The following is an 18,866-nucleotide window of genomic DNA, read 5'->3' as shown; positions in this document are numbered from 1 at the left end:
TATTACAGAAATTGGAGATTCAGAAATTTGAAGGTGAGAACTACCGGATTCATTGTCGCTTGCACGGGAGAAAAAAGGCGAATCTGCTCATCACGAACAGGTACGGCAGTAAACAACTGGTTCTCGGCAGAGTCAGTAGTTTTATGTAGTCAATTCAAATAAAGTGTAGCGCAAACAAAACTGTAATCTGTTATTAACACAGTCACTATTACTTTTCTAATGGAGCACATGCATTCTGACTAGAGAATTTACAGCAGAGGAACTGGCCACTTGTTTCAACTGGACTTTGTATTTCTTTCTTATTTTATGTTCTCTGACTGTTTCAACATAGTTTTGTGCTCCTTTCTGTCGCGACCATATATCTTGCTTCCTCCTTACCATATCTGTTGGTCACCTCACTCTGAGGTACAGAGTTCCAGATTCTCACCACACTTTGGCTAAAGAGAGATACCCTGAAATTTGCACAGAATTTGTTAGTGACTATTACACAATTGTAATCCCGGTTCATTGTCACCTCCTCAAGTGAAAATATTTTCATTACGTACTACCTGTTTGAAGCTCTTCGTAATCCTAAAGACTGCAATCTGGCCATGTCTGTCTTATGTTTTATTTGGAGAAAAGAGCCTATGGGACATGTAACAATTTCAGACTTTCCCAGCCGTCACGTGGGGATGTTTTGATGTGTGTTACAGTGTCAGTGTTAACAACACTTGCGCACACGTTGTTAAGCACCCAAGAGTGTAAGAGCCAAAGATAACCAAGTGTGGGGCTGGATGTACACAGCAGGCCTAGGAGCATGAAAGCTGACGTTTCAGGCCGAGACCCTTCATCAGAAAAGCTTTTCTGATGAAGGGTCTCGGCCCGAAACGTCAGCTTTCCTGCTCCTAAGATGCTGCTTGGCCTGCTGTGTTCATCCAGCGCCACACTTTATCTCGGATTCTCCAGCGTCTGCAGTTCCCATTATCTCTGATCACAGTGTAAGAGCCAAATCTGTCTTCTATTGGCTACTTTTCCACAGAAGGAATTGGAACATAAGAAAATAAAAACCAGCACTAAATTATCTAAAAATCAATTGAGTGTTTTCATAAGATGCAGTGGAAGGTGCAGTTTCTTTTAGCAAATGGAAAACCACAGCCTATAGAGCATTTCTGAAGAAGGGTCTAGGCCTGAAACATCAGCTTTCCTGCTCCTCTGACGCCACTTGGCCTGCTGTGTTCATCCAGATCTACACCTTGTTATCACAGCTTTAAGAGAGACATCTTTGTAACAGGAGTTTGCAACAGCAATAAATATTACTCTGAAATGTTTTAGGGCAGGAACTGCATTATGGTGGAAACATGGCGTTTGCATGATAGGCAGCAGCCTAACAGTTGGGAGCAACATGAACGCTGAAACCTTGTAGGAGGAGAATGACTTAAATATAGGACACACAAATTACCATCTCCTTTCTGCCCTCCCTCCTATCTCACCCCTGTTTCCCTCATCTACCTCACTATCCTACTAAATCCAGGCAACCTCATTGCTTTTGTTCCCAGACTCTTGCAATGCTCTGACATAACGAGGTGTAGAGCTGGATGAATACAGCAGGCCAAGCAGCATCAGAGGAGCAGGAAGGCTGGCGTTTCGGGCCTAGACCCAAAATCTGTGGCACAACTAGGTTTTTAATTGTTTTGATTGTTAGTTTACTATTGACTGGTCAATGCGAGTTAAAACCTGTTTTAATTCTGTGTTCTAAGCACAAATTGTTCTCTCTGCCTTCGGTTTACCTGTCATTCTCTTAGGAGGGTCGTGTGCATTTCTGATGAGATTCTAGGCCATCTTGGTAGTGACTGGAATTACACTTTTGAAGAATTTGTTCAACCACCAACTTTAGAAGGCACTGTGTTGAGCCTGTACATCAAGGTACACTGATTTCTCAAACTGGATCTGGCAACGATGGTTTACTAACACATGATCAAAGTGTGATATTAACATTGCTCATATGATTATGTCATGCTCACTGACAAATACTAATTTAACTTTTAATTACTGTAATAATCAAAGAGCATTATCATTTATGAAAAACACAAACTACGTATCTCCCCAGCTCAGTCCTTCTCAAAGACTATTGTTCCTGTGCTTCCTTGTAATTTAATATGTAGCTTGGAGGTTTGATCATTAAATATTCAAGCTTTTGTTGCAAGGTTTGAACCATTTTCTCTATTTTCAGAGACCCCCTAGGTGCATAGCAGAATATAAACACAGGTTTAGGAGTTTGAGTAAATCATCAAAGTAGTTGTTAGAAAAATATGATACATCCATGTCTTGAATTAGCTCAAAATTTAGCCCAGTCTTGATTTTACAAACACGACAGTGTCCACGACACTCCTGTCCAATATACTACTCGGGCCTGGGGATCAGGGAGGGCCTCATTGCTTGGGTCTTAGAGTACTGCAGCATGTCAGCAGACACTTTGGTCCATCCAGTGCCACCTGCCTGCTCCTTACCCATATCCCCCCAAATCTTTCCTATTCACATATCCATCCCAATGTCTTTTAAACGTTGTAATTGTACCTGCATCTGCCATTTCATCAGCAAGTTCATTGCACACTCGAAACCGCCCTCTGTGTTTAAAAACAAAATTGCCTCTTATGTGTCCAGGCCAGCAGCTGGCTAGGATTGGGAGGAATGATTCTCGTCCATACACCTGGCCCTGCCACGTGTTCACCCATTGTCACAGTTGGGCATTGTATCATGACACTTCGAACAATATTTTTGAGTTATGTTCTTAAAGATTTTCCAGAAGAATTATTTGTGATGAGCTGCATGTTTTATTTTAACAGGATCAATCAATAATAGGATTTTCAAACCCAAAAAGTGGGTTTGAAGGTTTTGTGAGGAAAGTGGCTCTTCAGGATGCAAAGATAGCAAAGGTAAATATTTCATCAAAAGAGGAATGGGATATTTGGAACTAGCCTGATTTCCTGGAGGGATATTTCTTTATTGCTTTAGAAATGATGTAGGGGTATTTCGTGTATGAAAGCTTGACTACCACTTGTCATATTTTGCATATATTTTAATCTGTCAGTTTTATTATAAATCCTCGTGCACATTTAGATGGCAAATGATCCATGTAAACTTACCATGCTATGATTACACTCTCCCACTGTAATGGCTCTTCATATTGCATCTGCTTTGTTTGCACAGTAGGCAAACATCTGGGGTCAGGGAAACTTGTTCTTCTCAAATTATCTCTTGTTCCTATTTAGCTAAGCATTTTGATTCCCTCCTGTTTTCCCCCGTTTCTTCTATAAATTGCCAACCTTCTCATAGTGATGAGATGCTGTGTGCAACAATAGTTGAGAGAACGAAGGATAGACTTTGTTAAACATAGAATCCTAAAACACATCTGAAATTACATAACAATATAGATTTTTTAAAATTGTCATGATTCCTGAAATACTTTGAAAAGCTTTGTTTAAGGGCAGTACGAGTAGATCACAGAAAGCAAAGGATGTACAGTTCGAAAAAACAGGCATACAGGTTACATTATTTGCGAGTAGAGTCCATTTAGCAGTTTGATAACAGCTAGAAAGAAGCTGTTCCTGACCTGCTTGTGCATGTGTTCGGGCTTCTGTATCTTCTGCCTGACGAAAGAGGCTGTAGGAGGTCATTACTGGGGTGCGATGGGTCTTTGTTGGCAGCCTTTCTGCAGCAGTGAGCTGTGTAAATGGAATCAGTGGGTGGAAGGTTGGCTTCCGTAATGGTCTGGGCTTTGCACACCACCTTCTGTAGTTTCTTATAGTCCTGGGCATAGCAGTTGCCGTACCAGGCCGTTATGCACCCGGGCAGTGTGCTTTCAGCCGTGCATCTGTCGAAGTTGGTGCGGGAGGTTATGGACGTGGCAAATTCCCTGAGCCGCCTGAGGAAGAAGAGGCGTTGTGTCTTCTTGACTGTCACATTTACGTGGGAAGTCCAGGACAGTTTCAGTTATTGTCACTGTTGAGGAATTTGATGCTGTTCACTCTCTATCACCCTCCATTTCAGTGATGTAGATGGGGGTGCGTTCTCTTCCTTCCTTTCTGAAGTTGATGATCCATTCTTTAGTTTTGCTGACATTGAGAGACAGATTGTTACCATTGCATCTCATCACCAAGCCCTCTATTTCCCTTCTGTATTTGACTCATCGTTGGGACCGATATCTAGCGCTGTTGTGTTGTCAGTGAATTTGTAGATGACACTCATTTAGAATGTGCCAACATGGTCACGGGTGTACAGGAAGTACAGTAGGGGGCTGAGGATGCACCTTTGGCGGGGGCTCGAGTGTTGAGTGTTATTGTGGAGAAGTTGCAGTTACCTATCTTCAGTGATTGCTGTCTGTGGGCCACAAAGCTCAGGAACCAGTTGCAGAGGGCAGAGCTGAGACCAGGGTCGCTCAGTTTTGAGATCAGTCAGGAGGGACTAATAGTATTGAAGGCGGAGATGTAGTCAACAAGCAGGAGTCTGATGTAGGTGTCTTTCTTGTCCAGATGTTCCTGGGATGAGTGCAGGGCTAGGAACACTGCATCTTCTGTGGACCTGTTATTACGATAGGCAAATTGTAGGGAATCGAGGCAGGTTGGGAGACTTGAGTAGGTGTGGACCATGACCAGCCTCTTGAAGTGATTATTGAAGTCAGTGCTATTGGGGGCATTTAGGGACGCTGTGGTTTCTTGGGTACGGGGATGATCGTGGTCTTCTTGAAGTATTGGCAAATTTCAAGGATTGATCAAGAAGAAGTAAAACTGAAACTAATGCTCAGAATTCTAGAGAAACTCTGCAGGTTTGACAGTGTCTGTGGAGAGAGAACCAGAGTTAATGTTTCAAGTCCAGTATGACTCTGTTCTGAAGAAGACTTGTATAAGATGTGAAACATTAACTCTGTTTCTGTCTCCTCCAGATGCTGCCAGGCCAGTAAAGTTTCTCCAACATTCTCTGCATTTGTTTCAGGTTTCCAGCATGTGCAATACTTTGAATTTATTCGGGAAATAAAACTGACTCAGCTCAGTATATCAAATCCCGATTTCCCGATCTAGGGACCAGACTAAGGTTTTTCAGACACAAGCTTAAATCTCACTGTGGCAGCTGGTGGAATTGAATTACTTTCATAAATCTGGGATATAAAACTAGTCTCATTAACGATTAATGAGAAATTTGTGTTTTGAAAAAGCCACCTGGTTCACTAATAGAAATCTAATACCTTACATGTGACTTTAGATTTGTCCACAATATAGTCAACTGTTCACTGCCTTCTGAATTGAAGCTCGCAGCCACACTGTTCATGGGCAGTGAACACTGGCCTTGCCAACAATGTCCATGTCTCATAACAGAATTTTAACCACAAGTTATATCATGTGAGAGAGGTTTTACTCTGCCAAAGCTATCTGGAGCTGACTAATTTCAGTCCCATTTCTCTGCTCTTTGTCCCTTAGATTCTCCTCCGTTCCCGTTTTATGTAACTTGCTGTCTGACATTCCATGTTTTAAGAAAGCTGCTTTTGTAAAATAAAAGGCACTTTTTTCAATTTTTTTGCAACATGATCTTGAACGTATTTCACCATTTTTACATGCTCAAACATGAGCAGAAATGATCCCTTGCAGTTTACCCTTGCAAATCTTTGCTAAACACTAATAAGTTTCTGCTTTTCAATGGAGAAAAGGCCGGTTTTTCAAGTCTTCCTTGTCTGTAGATCCTCATTTATGCTTTGTTTCTTAATTCTGATATCTTGTCCACTGCTCTCCCCCTTTTCTGCCTCTCTCCACTTTTAAAGCACCCCTTAAAACCCATCAATCTGAATAAGCTCTTCATAAAATTACTTTACAGTATCAGTTTTGTTTGATAACATGCCTGTAAAGCACCTCTGTGTTTGATTACATTGAAGGTGGTTCCCAGTTTTCTTCTGAGTTGAATCCTATAGAAATCACAAATACATTTACACTGTTAACTATCGTGATTGAACAGCAGCCCTGCGCTGTGTGCTAATAGCACTTGGTGATATTCTTAAACAATTCCTTTTGTTTTTATTAATGGTGCCATGTTACACCACTGCCGTGTGAAATTAGTAAGAACCATGGATCCATGAGTGGTTATTAATTTTGCACTAGTCTGTTTCTAATTAGATGTTTGAAGATTTAATACTATATGTCTGTAATCCTCTCATGTAATTTAGAGAACCGTTTCTGGGTTGTACTGAGGAGACCACACTTGTTGCCCATTTGAACCTTGCCCTCAGAATGGTGATAAGGAACCATCTTTTTGGACCACACCAGTCTTTGCGGTGATAGTGCTTCCATCAAGGTGTTGCATGATGCTATGGGCCAGATCAGACCCCTCAAAATATTTCAAAAAGTAGCCTAGACCCTAACTTTTTCTTCTTTTAAAAGTCAAATGTTCCAGATGCAATGTGACTGTTCAAGCAAAACATAATTTATTCAAACGCTGTAGTTGAAATATATCAAAAGAAGGGAATTTAGAATAACTTAATTCTATTGGAAAATGTAATGGTATAATAGATATAGTAAATAATATTAATTAACTGTTCCAGATTAGCAACATCCCATAAACACACCCCTTGGCAAATTTCAGAAAATAGATTTGTCTCACGGGTAACTCCAGCAACCCAGAGAAAAACATGAACAGAAAACTCAGGGTAGTAGTCAGGAGACATTACTGCAGCATCCAGAAACAACTGATGCTGAATCTCGAAGCCAAAGAACCATCAACTAGAAATCCTGGTCTGAGTGCTAGACACACCCAGCCTGTCTGCTTCTATTGTTCTGACTCTTTTTTAAAAAAAAAAACACCCCAAGACTACTTAAAATATTTACTGGCTTTCTAACTGGACAGCTCAGCAATTCTGTCTCCAATCCTCTCTTCAAAATAAAACCAGGACAAAATAAGCTCTTCGACTCATAGTAAAGTGTCCAGGATATTGACCCCATGCTAGACCTGTGATGTGTCACTGTCAAAGTGGTGTTTGGGGCCTGGAGTGGAATAGGGAAGTGATTTCCACAATATTTCTGGTTGGAGGAGTTTACAGGAGGGGAAATGTTATGGAAATAACCGTGGTGAGTTGCTGTGCATGGTACACATTGAAACTGCAGGTGGCAGGAATGATTGGATATTGAACTCAAATGTTTCCAGAAAACCAGAGGAATAAGAAATATCTAATTTGAAGCCCACAGGATTATAAATTTCCCCTTAAAAATATTTTATAAACTAATGGATTACATTTAAATTGTCCCCATACTTAAAACATTAGCAGATCACTATCCACTAAACCTGTGCAACTTTAACCATGCAGCAGTTAATTTGATGAACTTAGTACTTGAGCTGTGGAAGTTTGGTTTTACAGCAGTGGTAGTTACTTTGAATGTGAATGTTCTATTCCAGAGGATGTTCGATGCCCTTGAAGAAGCTCAAGCAACAAGGCAACAACAACAGCTGGTGAAACGAAAATCACTGAGGTTTTTGAAGCCCTGAGATTTAATGCACTCCTCCTTTTGCACTAAATTAATGCCCAGTGTTTGCTTTTCCATAAAATTGTAATTTGCACTGTAACTACATATTTTCTTTAATGAAATATAGTTCTTAAAGTATGCATTCTGTGATATAATGGAACTATTTCTATGCACAAGAATTGGTGTGTATGTATACCGATATCAATATCCTCTTGTATCCAAATGTTGATCATTTCAGCTAATTGTAAAGATTTTCTAATCTTGCACTACCAAAAATCTTTAAAGTGTTAAACAATAAAGTTATGTATAATATAAGTTGAAAATAAATTAGCTTATGTTATGTAGATTGTATCTGGTTGCTAATACACTCACTTTTACAAATACTGAGCTTCTAGTTGAGAATAAACATGCCAACCCTATTCATAATGAAAGGACAATGAATCATACTCTCTAGGTGGACAGCTCTACTGTCACAATAAAGAATCTTCAACCGTTGAAAATTATGTGGCTTTAAGAATTTGTTAAAGCTCCTACTTGATCTTCACAGTTACATTAAATCAATTCTGTGCATAATTCAAAGCTTTATATACACTGTATCTCTCCAACCCAGAGAGTCAACATGCAAAAATCATTTATTTCAATTTTTTTCAATGAACTTAATCAATAACTACTCAGTTTATCACATGGATTTGCTTAAATGTTGATTTAAACTGTGGAAAGCTACCTCTTCCAGTTATAAACAAAAGGCCACACAAAATCATCTATTAGAAGCAATCTATAACTTGAAGTTGAATATGTGTTTTGTACTTTGTGTTTTAAGGAGGATACATGTTTTCATTTTAAATTTATCAGAGTGGTTGAGGGAAGTCTGCTGTTTAGTGCTATTTCTATGCCTTTTAATGAGGTTTTACAACCTTGAAGCGAGGATTTTATGTTGAATAGATCAGTGCATTATTAAAAGAAAGCTGAAGAGAGAGGAAAACAAAGTACTATTGTCTAGTGACAGAACTTCAGATATGCCAAGGAGCAGAACAGTCCAAAAAAAAATCGGTCTATGTTCAGATGTGCCAGAAATTGGAGGCAAGGTAACTGACCTGCTGAGTTTAGAAAACTTATATTTGCTCTGGGGTTATAGGTACAAGTGAATTTAGTTTGGAGTTTTGTGCCTCAGGGCAACATACCGTATGAAAGGAAGAAGCAAGAAGTGGCTGTACAGTAGCTTGCTGTAATGAAACTAGGGTCAGCTGCCCTGGTCTGAGTTTGAGGAGGGGGCCCACAGTGGAGATAGTCGTGGATCGCCACTGAGGCTTTGAATGTTTGCAAGGACCTTTTCTGTGGTAAATGTTGTAATGTGAGTTTGAATCCTCTGCTGTCTTCAATTAAATCATTTATTGTGGTGTAATTAATTTTTTTGTTTAATAAATGTTTTATTATTTGTGTTAAAAGCACACTGGTAGTCTGTTGTGACTATGTTGAGTAACTCATCCTCACTGTTTAAAACAAATTCTTAGCTAGCGTGTAACAAATCAGGTTTCACTCTCTGGGATCTGACTGGTCTTTTATTAACATCAGCTGGTGTCATAATTCACCCGATTGATTTTCTACAGAACAAAACAAAACTTTCTGAAGCCGCTTTCAAATAATTTTCCTTTTTTCACTCAGCTCAGCATTTTAAAGCTAAGGATTTTTGTGAGAAAGCATACACTGGCTAAAACTCACCAAAGCTGTGCATACGCTTACTTATTTAAAATGTAGAAATACCCAGGGGAATTCTTTCTCTCAACACAACCCTCCTTAGTAACATTTCCATAGTTCCTGTTTGTTTTCCTTTTTTTATTCTGTTACAATCTCTTTGTATTCTCTTCTATCATGCGCTCCTCTGAGTCTGTATTTGATGTATGCTTCATTCCAAACTTTCAATTTTCCCTTATGTCTTTATTCAACCATGGATTCACACTGATTGTTTAGTTTGCTCTTTCCCGTTGGCAAAGTATATTTTTCCTGCACTTCGTTCAACACCATTTTAAATGATTCCCATTGTTATCCCGTCATTTTCTGCCACTCTGCTGTTTTATTTTCCTCAGCTCATTTTTTAGTCCGTTAAAATCTGCTTATCTCTACTTTGTCCCAGTAATTACTGTCATTCCAAATGTTATTCTCTATCATCATCTTAAATTTATTATGTTATGATCACTATCTGAGAGATATTTCCCTTTTATTTTGCTTACCTCTGGTTTATTCCCCAGTGCTAGATCCTCTGGTCCATCTTCTCTTGTAGGGCTGTTTATGTCGAAGAAATTCCTTTTTCACAATTCATTCCCTGTGTTTTCTGTCCAATTAATATCAATAATTTAAATCTTCCATAATTTAGTGAAGGCTTGTTCATTGAAACTTTTCTGGTCACAGTAGAAACCAGTCTTTTAACAGTGGGATGAGCTTTAGATTGATACAAATCAATGAGAGAGTAACCCAGAACTAGTCTGGGATTGATACAGGGCAATGAGACAATAAAGCAGCGAGATGTGTTTTGTCTAATTGATAGTGTTGGTGTATCACACTTATTGCACTTTACAATAAACGCTCCAGCAGCAGCTGTTGAGGCAAAGCTCCACTGGCCTAACATCACTGCAGACACTCAAATAGGCTTACTTTTAAAATGCTGAGCTTCGGCTCCTATGCTTGTGAGGGCTTTTCTTCAGATGAGATGTTAAACCCAAGTCCGTCTTAACTCCTGGGGAGTGTTTCTTTTTTTAAAAAAAAAACCCAGAGGAAACCAAGAACTTGATTTTAGGCAGCACCTTTTATGGCCTCAAGGTAGCCCAGGGCACTTTGCAAGCTCTGAAACATTCTTTTGAAGCCATCCTTGTAATAGAAGAAACACAGCTGCCAGTTTGTGAATGGCTAGATCCTCATAAGCAGGAAACTTCCAAAGATCAGCTAAATTGCTTTCAGTGATGTTGGCTCGAGCAGCAGAGAGAGCCCCCTTGCCCCTCTTCAGAATGGAATCATGGAATCATTGAATCTTTTATGTGCACCTTTGATTTGATTGATTTATTGTCATATATTTTGTTACAAATAGTAAAAAGTGTGTCACCTCTCTGCCGTACCATCTTGAAACCAAGAAAAACAAGGAATATGTAAAGGCAGAAAATAATATTCAACATTACAGTCTTAAGACCATAAGACGGAGAAGTGGAAGTAAGGCCATTCAGCCCATCGAGTCCACTCTGCCATTTAATCATGGCTGATGGGCATTTCAACTCCACTTACCCGCACTCACTTTCAACTCCACTTACCCGCACTCACCCCATAGCCCTTAATTCCTTGCGCGACCAACAATTTATCAATCTCTACCTTGAAGGCATTTAACGTCCCAGCCTCCACTGCGCTCCGTGGCAATGAATTCCACAAGCCCACCACTCTGGCTGAAGAAATGTCTCCTCATTTCTGTTTTAAATTTACCCCCTCTAATTCTAAGGCTGTACCCATGGGTCCTAGTCTCCCTGCCTAACGGAAACACGTTCCTAGCGTCCATCCCTTCTCAGCCATACGTTATCTTGTAAGTTTCTATTAGATCTCCCCTCAACCTTCTAAACTTTAATGAATACAATCCCAGGATCCTCAGCCGTTCATCGTATATTCGGCCTACCATTCCAGGCATCATCCGTGTGAATCTCCGCTGGACACGCTCCAGCGCCCGTATGTCCTGCCTGAGGTGTGGGGCCCAAAATTGGACACAATATTCTAAATGGGGCTTAGTGCTTAGGTGTGGGCCTGGTTCCAGGCACTCACCTCGATACTGAGGCAGTTGCTGGCGTGAAGCAGTTGGCCAGCCTGAAGTCCCTTTGCTGGGCTGCCGCCACTGGAGCACACTCACCGATCTTCGGTACCATATTGACGACAGTGCCCACCATGAGACCTCGCTAGGCTGACCTTGCCGATGCTGCTGGACCCAAATGTGATCCCGGCACGGCTGCCCTGTGTCCACGTCGTGGCTTGGCCTCGCTGCTACCGATGTTATCGGGTCCCTGCCCGGGCTGGGTCCAAACCCACCTTCACCTCAGGAAACCCTCAAACCAGCCACAAGTCCGCTCAGTACCCACCTCCCGGCTGTTGATGTCGTCACTGACACCGACTGTCTTCGTAAGTCAGTAAAATTAAAAAACAAACAAAACCAAAGAAAAGGGAGGAGTAACTGGATTGAGTGGATGAGCCTCTGAACAGTCCCTGCCCCAATGAGGAATTCTGTGCTTTCCCACCCAACAAATATCACCAAAATCAGACAACATACTCACTTATCTAGTGGCTGCTTGTTGAATCTTGCTTATATGAATGTAGTAAGCCAAGGTGCTTTCTTGCACTACAAGGAATATATTAATCAACCTCTGCCCTCCCCTAGTTGGCTCTGATGCTCTTCCACCTATTTGATGGCTATGGGGTGGAATTCATTTTAAAATTTCATGTAGTGGGCACTGGAAACTGTGAAATGTTTTGCAACGATCTAAGATGCCATTTAAATGCACGTTATTTATCCTCTACAAATGGAGGGCCAGACGTCTGACGCGTTCTCCAAGCTCTCATTCAATCGGACAGGAAGACACCATACTAATTCATTGGGTGATTAAAGGTGTTTTAAAGATGGCACAGTGCCTCAGTGGTAAGCACTGCGGCCTCACAGGACCAGGGACCCGGGTTCGATTCCACCCTCTGGTAACACTGTGAAGTTTGCACATTCTCCCCATGTCTGCGTGGGTTTCCTTCCAGATGTTCCCGTTACCTCCCACAGTCCAAAGGTGTGCAGGTTGGGTGGGTTGATCGTGTTAAGTTGCCTGTAGTGTGCAGGGTTAGGGGGTGGATCTGGGTGAGATGCTCTTTGAAGGATTGGTGTGGATTCGATTGGTGGAATGGCCTGCTTCCATGTTGTAGGGATTCAATGAACATTGCTGTCAAACCCTCCACCCCTTGTTTTTAATCAAATATCCGTCTTGGTTTCTGCCTTATCAGTACTATCCTGCTGTCTGGACAATTTATTTTATGTGTTCACCATTGACGTTTAAAGTGTTTTAATGCAGCACCTTGAGGTTTTACCTTGTCAGCTCATGAAATATGTTAGAGGCAGTGACATTGGTTTAGGATTAATACAATGTGATGGGGAGACAGTGGGATGAGTTTGGAATTGATACAGAACAGTGAGGGAGTAAGGCAGTTGGAGTAAATGGGCTTTGATACAAGGTGATGAGAGGATAGGGCTTTTAGTTTTTGACATACAGGGTAATGAGAGTTAAAGAGGTGGAATTAGTTTGGGATTGGTGTGGTGCAGTTGAGAGAGTAAGCAGTGGGATGAGCTTTAGATTGATACAAATCAATGAGAGAGTAACCCAGAACTAGTCTGGGATTGATACAGAGCAATGAGACAATAAAGCAGCGAGATTAATTTGAGATTGTTCCCAGGTTATTGATACCAAATTTGGGTAGTGTGGTTGGCAATTTTGTTAATGGAATATGGGTTTAACTAGTAAAGCAAACACTTATTACCCACCTAGAATTGTTCCTGAGAAAATATGGAGCTACCTTTTTGATCCATTGTCATTCACTTGACAGAGTACCAGAATGCTTCTGGGGAGGAATTCTTGTATTTTGATCCAGATATATTTATAGAATGGTAATATAATTTCAAGTGAGGATGTTGTATAGCTTTTAGGGAAACTTGCAGTTGGTGGTCAAATGCACTTGACCTTCTGTGTGGGAGAAGTAGGAGCTTTGAAAGGTGTCTTTGAGAAAGGCTTAATGAGTTGTGCCTTGTAGATGACACACCGTGCAGTGATGACGGGAGTGCATGTCGAAGTTGGTGGCCAGGGTGCCAGTTGAGTGATAATAAAATGTGAGGCTGGATGAACACAGCAGGCCAAGCAGCATCTCAGGAGCACAAGCTTTTGTGCTCCTGAGATGCTGCTTGGCCTGCTGTGTTCATCCAGCCTCACATTTTATTATCTTGGAATCTCCAGCATCTGCAGTTCCCATTATCTCTGCCAGTTGAGTGAACTGTTTTGTCCTGGATGTTGTTGACCTCCGTGTGTTCGAGTGGAGCTACATTCACTCGGAGAAGTGGGACGTGCATCATTCTCCTGTGAAAGGCTTTGAGTAACCGAGAAATGTGTCAATCACGGCTGAATCCCCACCTTCTGCCCTCCCCTAGTTGGCTCTGATGTTGTTCCACCCAGCTGATGGTTATGGAGTGGTATTCATTTTAAAATCTCCTCTTTATTTCTGTAGCTCCTGACAGGATAAGAGTTGGTGTGGAGCAGGGTGATGTGTAGCCTGGATTGTGGTTGTGGTATTCATGTGTCTGCTGTTTTTGTCCTTCATAGGCAGTAGAGGGCATAGGTTTGGAAAGTGCTGTCGAAGGACCTTTGGTGGGTACATCTTGAGGTAGGCACCCTCACAGTAGCAGCAGTGTGCATGATCAAGAATGGAATAGGGACTGGTACAATGAATTTGGTGGTAGCGGTGGATAAGGGAGGACGGGTGGGAGAGAGGTGAAGTTTGATACTGGAAGAGGCCACCATGTTGGCATCAGGAGCAGCCATTGCAGGAGATTTGTTGAAGAAATGGGATGTGAAGGTGATGGGTTGGTGTCAAGCAGGAGATCATGGAGGAGACACTGGGCATAGGGACCCCTGCAGTTTCCCTTCACCCACCTAACCGCCCACCCACTGCAGAAAAGAAATTTTGTGTTAATGCCAAACTCTGTTCAACTCTGAATGTAGGTCTGGCAAGTGCTAAAGAAAGATATGTCTAAATATACAAGTCATGCTTTTTGCATTGCAAATTGTATTCGGGTAAATTGAACCTTTATCCGTTCCCAGCAGAAATCTCTGTTAGAACCTGTAAACTATTACAACTAAAAGCGATCAATTTACATGGAATTGGAGCTAGTTGAGTGGCATTGATCCAGATCAATCCCAAGTCAAAGTGTGAATAGCTATTGGAGTTTACTTGAAGACAGAACTTTGAATCTGCCCTTGGTCAGAGAGCGTACATGTGAACATGCTTGTCCGTTGCTGCTCGAGCGCTAATCAGATGAATATTCTGAATCCTCCAACATGTCGAGTGAACAGCCAGAGGAGATGGTAGCTGCAGGCACACAAGTCTGCAAGATGGTGGCAGAGTAGGACTCTGGAGTCAGAGTTTGCCTGCTCCATCAGTTTCTTTCTTTCTCTCTTTTTGTGTTTTTTTTTAAAAACCCTCCCATCGTCAGGTGGCACCAGCAATATCTGAGGTGAAAGCCAGCGCTGACTCTCGGCCTCAGCTTGGACTCGAGTTGGAGGCCTCAGTGTGGACCTGGCTCCCATCCTTAAGGTGAAGCCTGTGCGGTGTGGGTTGGAAGGACTGTCATTTTGATTTTTTTCCCCTTTTTTTGTTACTAATTTATAGTTAGACTTTTATTTTCAATTCTTTAACATAAGAATTTGTTTTTTAGAATCTGTACCTAGATACCTTGACAGTGAGATGATGCCATAAGCAGCGACCTGTAAATTTTTCACCGTACTCCTGTGGATACATGTGAATAAAGCTAATTCTAACAACTCTACAGCAACAACATTTAAAAGACTATAGGACAGGATACATGAATAGGAAAAGCTTATAGGGATATTGGCCAAACGCAGGCAAGTGAGGCTAGTTTAGTGTGGGAAGCTTGGTGAGTATAGATGAGTCTGTTTCCATGCTGTATGACGGGAAAGGCAGTTTCTTCAAACAGGAATATCACCTGCAGTATCTGAGTTTACCATGTGAGGGCGCTTAGACCTCATCAGTCAGAATAGGCTTCAAAGAGTTTTGTTAGAGTCTGATTTCTAGCAGAGAAAGGCTCATTCGCAGATCTACACTCTTCAGACTTTAAATACTGAAGCTTTTTCATGTGTTATGTTCTACTATGTAAGCAGATTGTGCCTTATTAATGATATGTTAAGTAAATGGGAGGGTGAAGTTGGGGTTACAAACAGAGCAGATCTTATTAAAGAATCAAACCTGGGTCCCTGGCCCTGTTAGCTGTCCTGCCGCCCTTAACCATGGCACTAGATTGATGGGCTCAATGGCCTCCTCTTGCTCCTCCTGTTTCTTACGCTGTTGTGATAAATGTGTAAGTGTTGGAGCAGCTCGTCACAAGTTCAATCACTGTTAGAATCACTGACAGCTGATAGGCCCATTGGGAACAATTAACCCATCACATGTCCAGGTGCATACTCTGTAGATGAAGCAGCAGCCACAGGATCCTGCCATCATGGAACACACTAAACCATCTGAGAACCAAAATGATCAATTTATTTGGTGGGTACATTACACTTTTTCATTCTATGTGGTGATTTCTTTAAGAAATAGTATCGGTTCCTGCTTAACCTCAGTTTTGTTCCTCGGGGAAACTTGATCTGAAGGATCTACAGCTTACTCCCAGCTATCCAGGTTTCATTTTGAGGATTAATTCTTATGCCCATGAGTCTCCTGCCTCCACAGTGTTGGTCAGTGAGGTTTCTGTAAATGTCAAAAATGTGACTGAGCTCACCACATTAATTTAGTTTTCTTTGTAAATTTTGGTATCACCAGATCTCATAACTAATAACGTGACAGGAGTGTCCTTTCTTCGTGGTGTTAATGTTTGATTTGGCCATTCCTGACTCCAGTCCTGGACCCCACCTGACAACGGGATATTTCTTACGGTTCTAGGTAACAGTGTGCAGCTGGAGGAGCGCATCAGGAGCAGGAAAGGTGATGTTTTGGGTCAGGACCCTTCTTTGGAAATGGGGGACAGGAAGGGAGCTCAGAAGTAAATAGAGAAGAGGGGTGGGGCTGGGGAAGGTAGGTGGGATGGCAATAGGTGAGTGTGGGTAGGAAATGGTGGTGATTGGTCAGTGAGGTGGGAGGAGTGGATAGGTGGGAGAGAAGATGGACAGGGGTTGTGTCGGGTCAGGGAGGCGAGAATGAGAGGGAGTGTTGGTTGTGGGATGAGGCTGAGGCTGAGGCTGAGGATGGGGAAGGGGAAATTTTACAACTGGTGAATTCCGTGCTTAGGCCATTGGGCTGTAGGGTCCTGAGGTGGAATATGAGGTGCTGCTCCTCATTACTTATGGTTCTTACTGTTTCTGGTTAAGGGATTACTCAGAAGAACATTAAGCTCAATTACATCCACCAGTTTAAACATTCATTCTTTTCACCACCAGTAACAGTGTGTACTATTTACAAGAGGCAGTGCATAAAGGCTCCTCTGGCAGCATGTTTCAAATCTGTCACCTCTACCATCTGGAAAGACAATGGCCAGATCCGTGGAGATGCCCAGCACCTGCAAGCTCCTCTCCAAGTCGCGCACCATCCTGGAACGACGTAGATGTTCCTTTATTGTTTTAGTGTCAAAATGAAAGACCTCCCGTTCGGAACTATTGGTGCTCCTACACTATATGGATTGTAGCAATTCATGAAGGCAGCTACCCACCAACTTCTCAAGGGGGATTAGGAATGGGTAATAAACGCTGGCTTGGCCAGTGACCCCTATATCCTGTAAACAAACATGAAAAATTGTCTTTATTTTCTTCCTTCAGGAACTAACCAGATGACAAAGCTTCTTTCCCTTAATTTGTAGTTTTAAACATCTAAATCAAATTGAAATGATTTTAAAATGATCTTTTCCAGTTGTAGCAAGGATTTTTGTGAAACATTTGTCACTGCTTTACAGGAGTTGCAGCTGTGAGGGTAAAGGAGGAAGAGAAAGGCCTTGCATTTAATATATTGTCTCCCACTCCTTCAGGATGTTCCAATGAAGTACTTCTGAAATAAAGTCTTTGTTGTTGTAGGGTGACACATTTGTCAATCAGAACAGTAGGATTTCACAAGGCAAACAGAAAGGACTAACCAGAGCATTTTTAAGGGGATAAAGTTTGGCCAGGACCTCCTGTGGAATTCGCCCCTTTTCGATGGGATCTTGAACGGGCAAATTCCATGTAAAATCCAATCTGAAAATAACATCTTCAACAGTGCAGCAGACCTATCAGTGCTGTCTATCTGACAGTGTGATACTCATTCTGAGCAGAGTACAGGACACTGTTAATACTGCCCTTCTGTTAGTGCTGCATTCCCTTAGTGATGAGCCTTCCAATAGTGCAATGCATTCTCAGTAGTAGCCCTCCGACAATGCAGTCGTCTCTCAGACCGCCCCTCTGACCATGAAGCATTCCCTCAGTACTTCTTCTCTGACAGTGTAACAGGGTCACAGCACCAATCCATCAACTGTGCAGTGCTTTGTCAGTGCAGACACTTTGGCACTGCAGCACTCGCCCACTATAGGCTGTCTAGCAGTCCTTCAGTGCTGACCCTGTGACAGTGCGGTGTCCCCTCAGCACTGAGCCTCTGACAGCGCATTGTCCCCTCGGCACTGATGCTCCAACAGCACGGTGCCCCCTTGGCACTGATCCTCTGTCAGCACGGTACCCCCTCGGCACTGAACCTCTGACAGCATGGTGCCCCCTCTGCATCTGACAGTGCAACTCTACTTTGGCACTGACTCAGAATGTCATTCTGAACACTCAGCTAGAGTGGGACTTGGAGCAAAGGACTCCACCCCCTGTATAATAAACTAGATTTTCCTTTATAGGTTTGAGGGGCTGATTGGTCTCCTTTTGCTCTTAATTTGTATGTTCATTAAAACAGCTCGAACAACATATAGGAGCAAGTCCATCATATCAGCTGTCTACTTTCCAGACCAGAGATGCTGAGTAATAACACTGGAAAATAAAACATTTTCATTAGCAAGATCCCATGTCATTAAATAACTACCTTTCTGCAATGAATTGACTTTATATTCATGGTGTCAGCCTGGTAATTGCTTGTGGCTGACAGTTGATGGTGGGATGGGTCACATTATAACAAGGTGGAGGGACACAAGTCAGGCACCAATTTGTGCTGATTCATGAGTATCACTTTCTCATCAATTTGCACATTAGTGAGGAGCACCATTAAACTCTCCATCTGGCCTGAAGATGCATGTTCACTGCAGCTGTCATGAGATGGTCACTAATAAATCCGAAATGAGAAAGGATTGCATAGAAAGGTGTCACAATCTGAAATGCTCTGCCTGAAATGGTAATGGAAACAGAACAAATCCTAACTTGTAAAAGGAAATTGGATAAATATTTGAATTGGAACCATTTGCGGAGCATTAGAAAAAGAACTGGAAATGTGGAAATTTATTGTGCTTCTCTTCAGCCCTCTAATTCAGAAGACGTTTCTGTCCTACAGAGTGGTGAGATGTCATTTGAGTGTGACGCTTACTTGGCTTTAAGGAAAAATGGGAGAAATACCCCAGGGAGAAGGAAACGGGGGGTAATGGTGATAGGGTGAGAT

At 41.9% G+C, this 18,866-nt stretch overlaps 1 protein-coding gene across 3 annotated transcripts in view; it reads left to right on the top strand.

Annotated features, from left to right (window-relative positions):
* The window catches only part of vps13c (vacuolar protein sorting 13 homolog C), a 275,727-nt gene extending 266,856 nt beyond the window's left edge, over positions 1-8,871 (top strand). For all 3 annotated transcript variants that reach the window (XM_048520896.1, XM_048520895.1, XM_048520894.1), the window contains 4 exons: positions 9-100; positions 1,782-1,902; positions 2,823-2,912; positions 7,411-8,871. In XM_048520896.1, coding sequence (XP_048376853.1) covers positions 9-100; positions 1,782-1,902; positions 2,823-2,912; positions 7,411-7,500 — 393 coding nt within the window. In that variant the 3' untranslated portion in view covers positions 7,501-8,871. The remainder of the gene's footprint in view (positions 1-8; positions 101-1,781; positions 1,903-2,822; positions 2,913-7,410) is intronic.
* The last annotated feature ends 9,995 nt before the right edge of the window (positions 8,872-18,866 follow it).

The sequence above is a fragment of the Stegostoma tigrinum genome, chromosome 36, assembly GCF_030684315.1.
Source record: "Stegostoma tigrinum isolate sSteTig4 chromosome 36, sSteTig4.hap1, whole genome shotgun sequence".
Lineage (NCBI taxonomy): Eukaryota > Metazoa > Chordata > Chondrichthyes > Orectolobiformes > Stegostomatidae > Stegostoma > Stegostoma tigrinum.
Note: the sequence above shows the minus strand (reverse complement) of the source record. Positions and strands in the feature narration are given on the sequence as shown.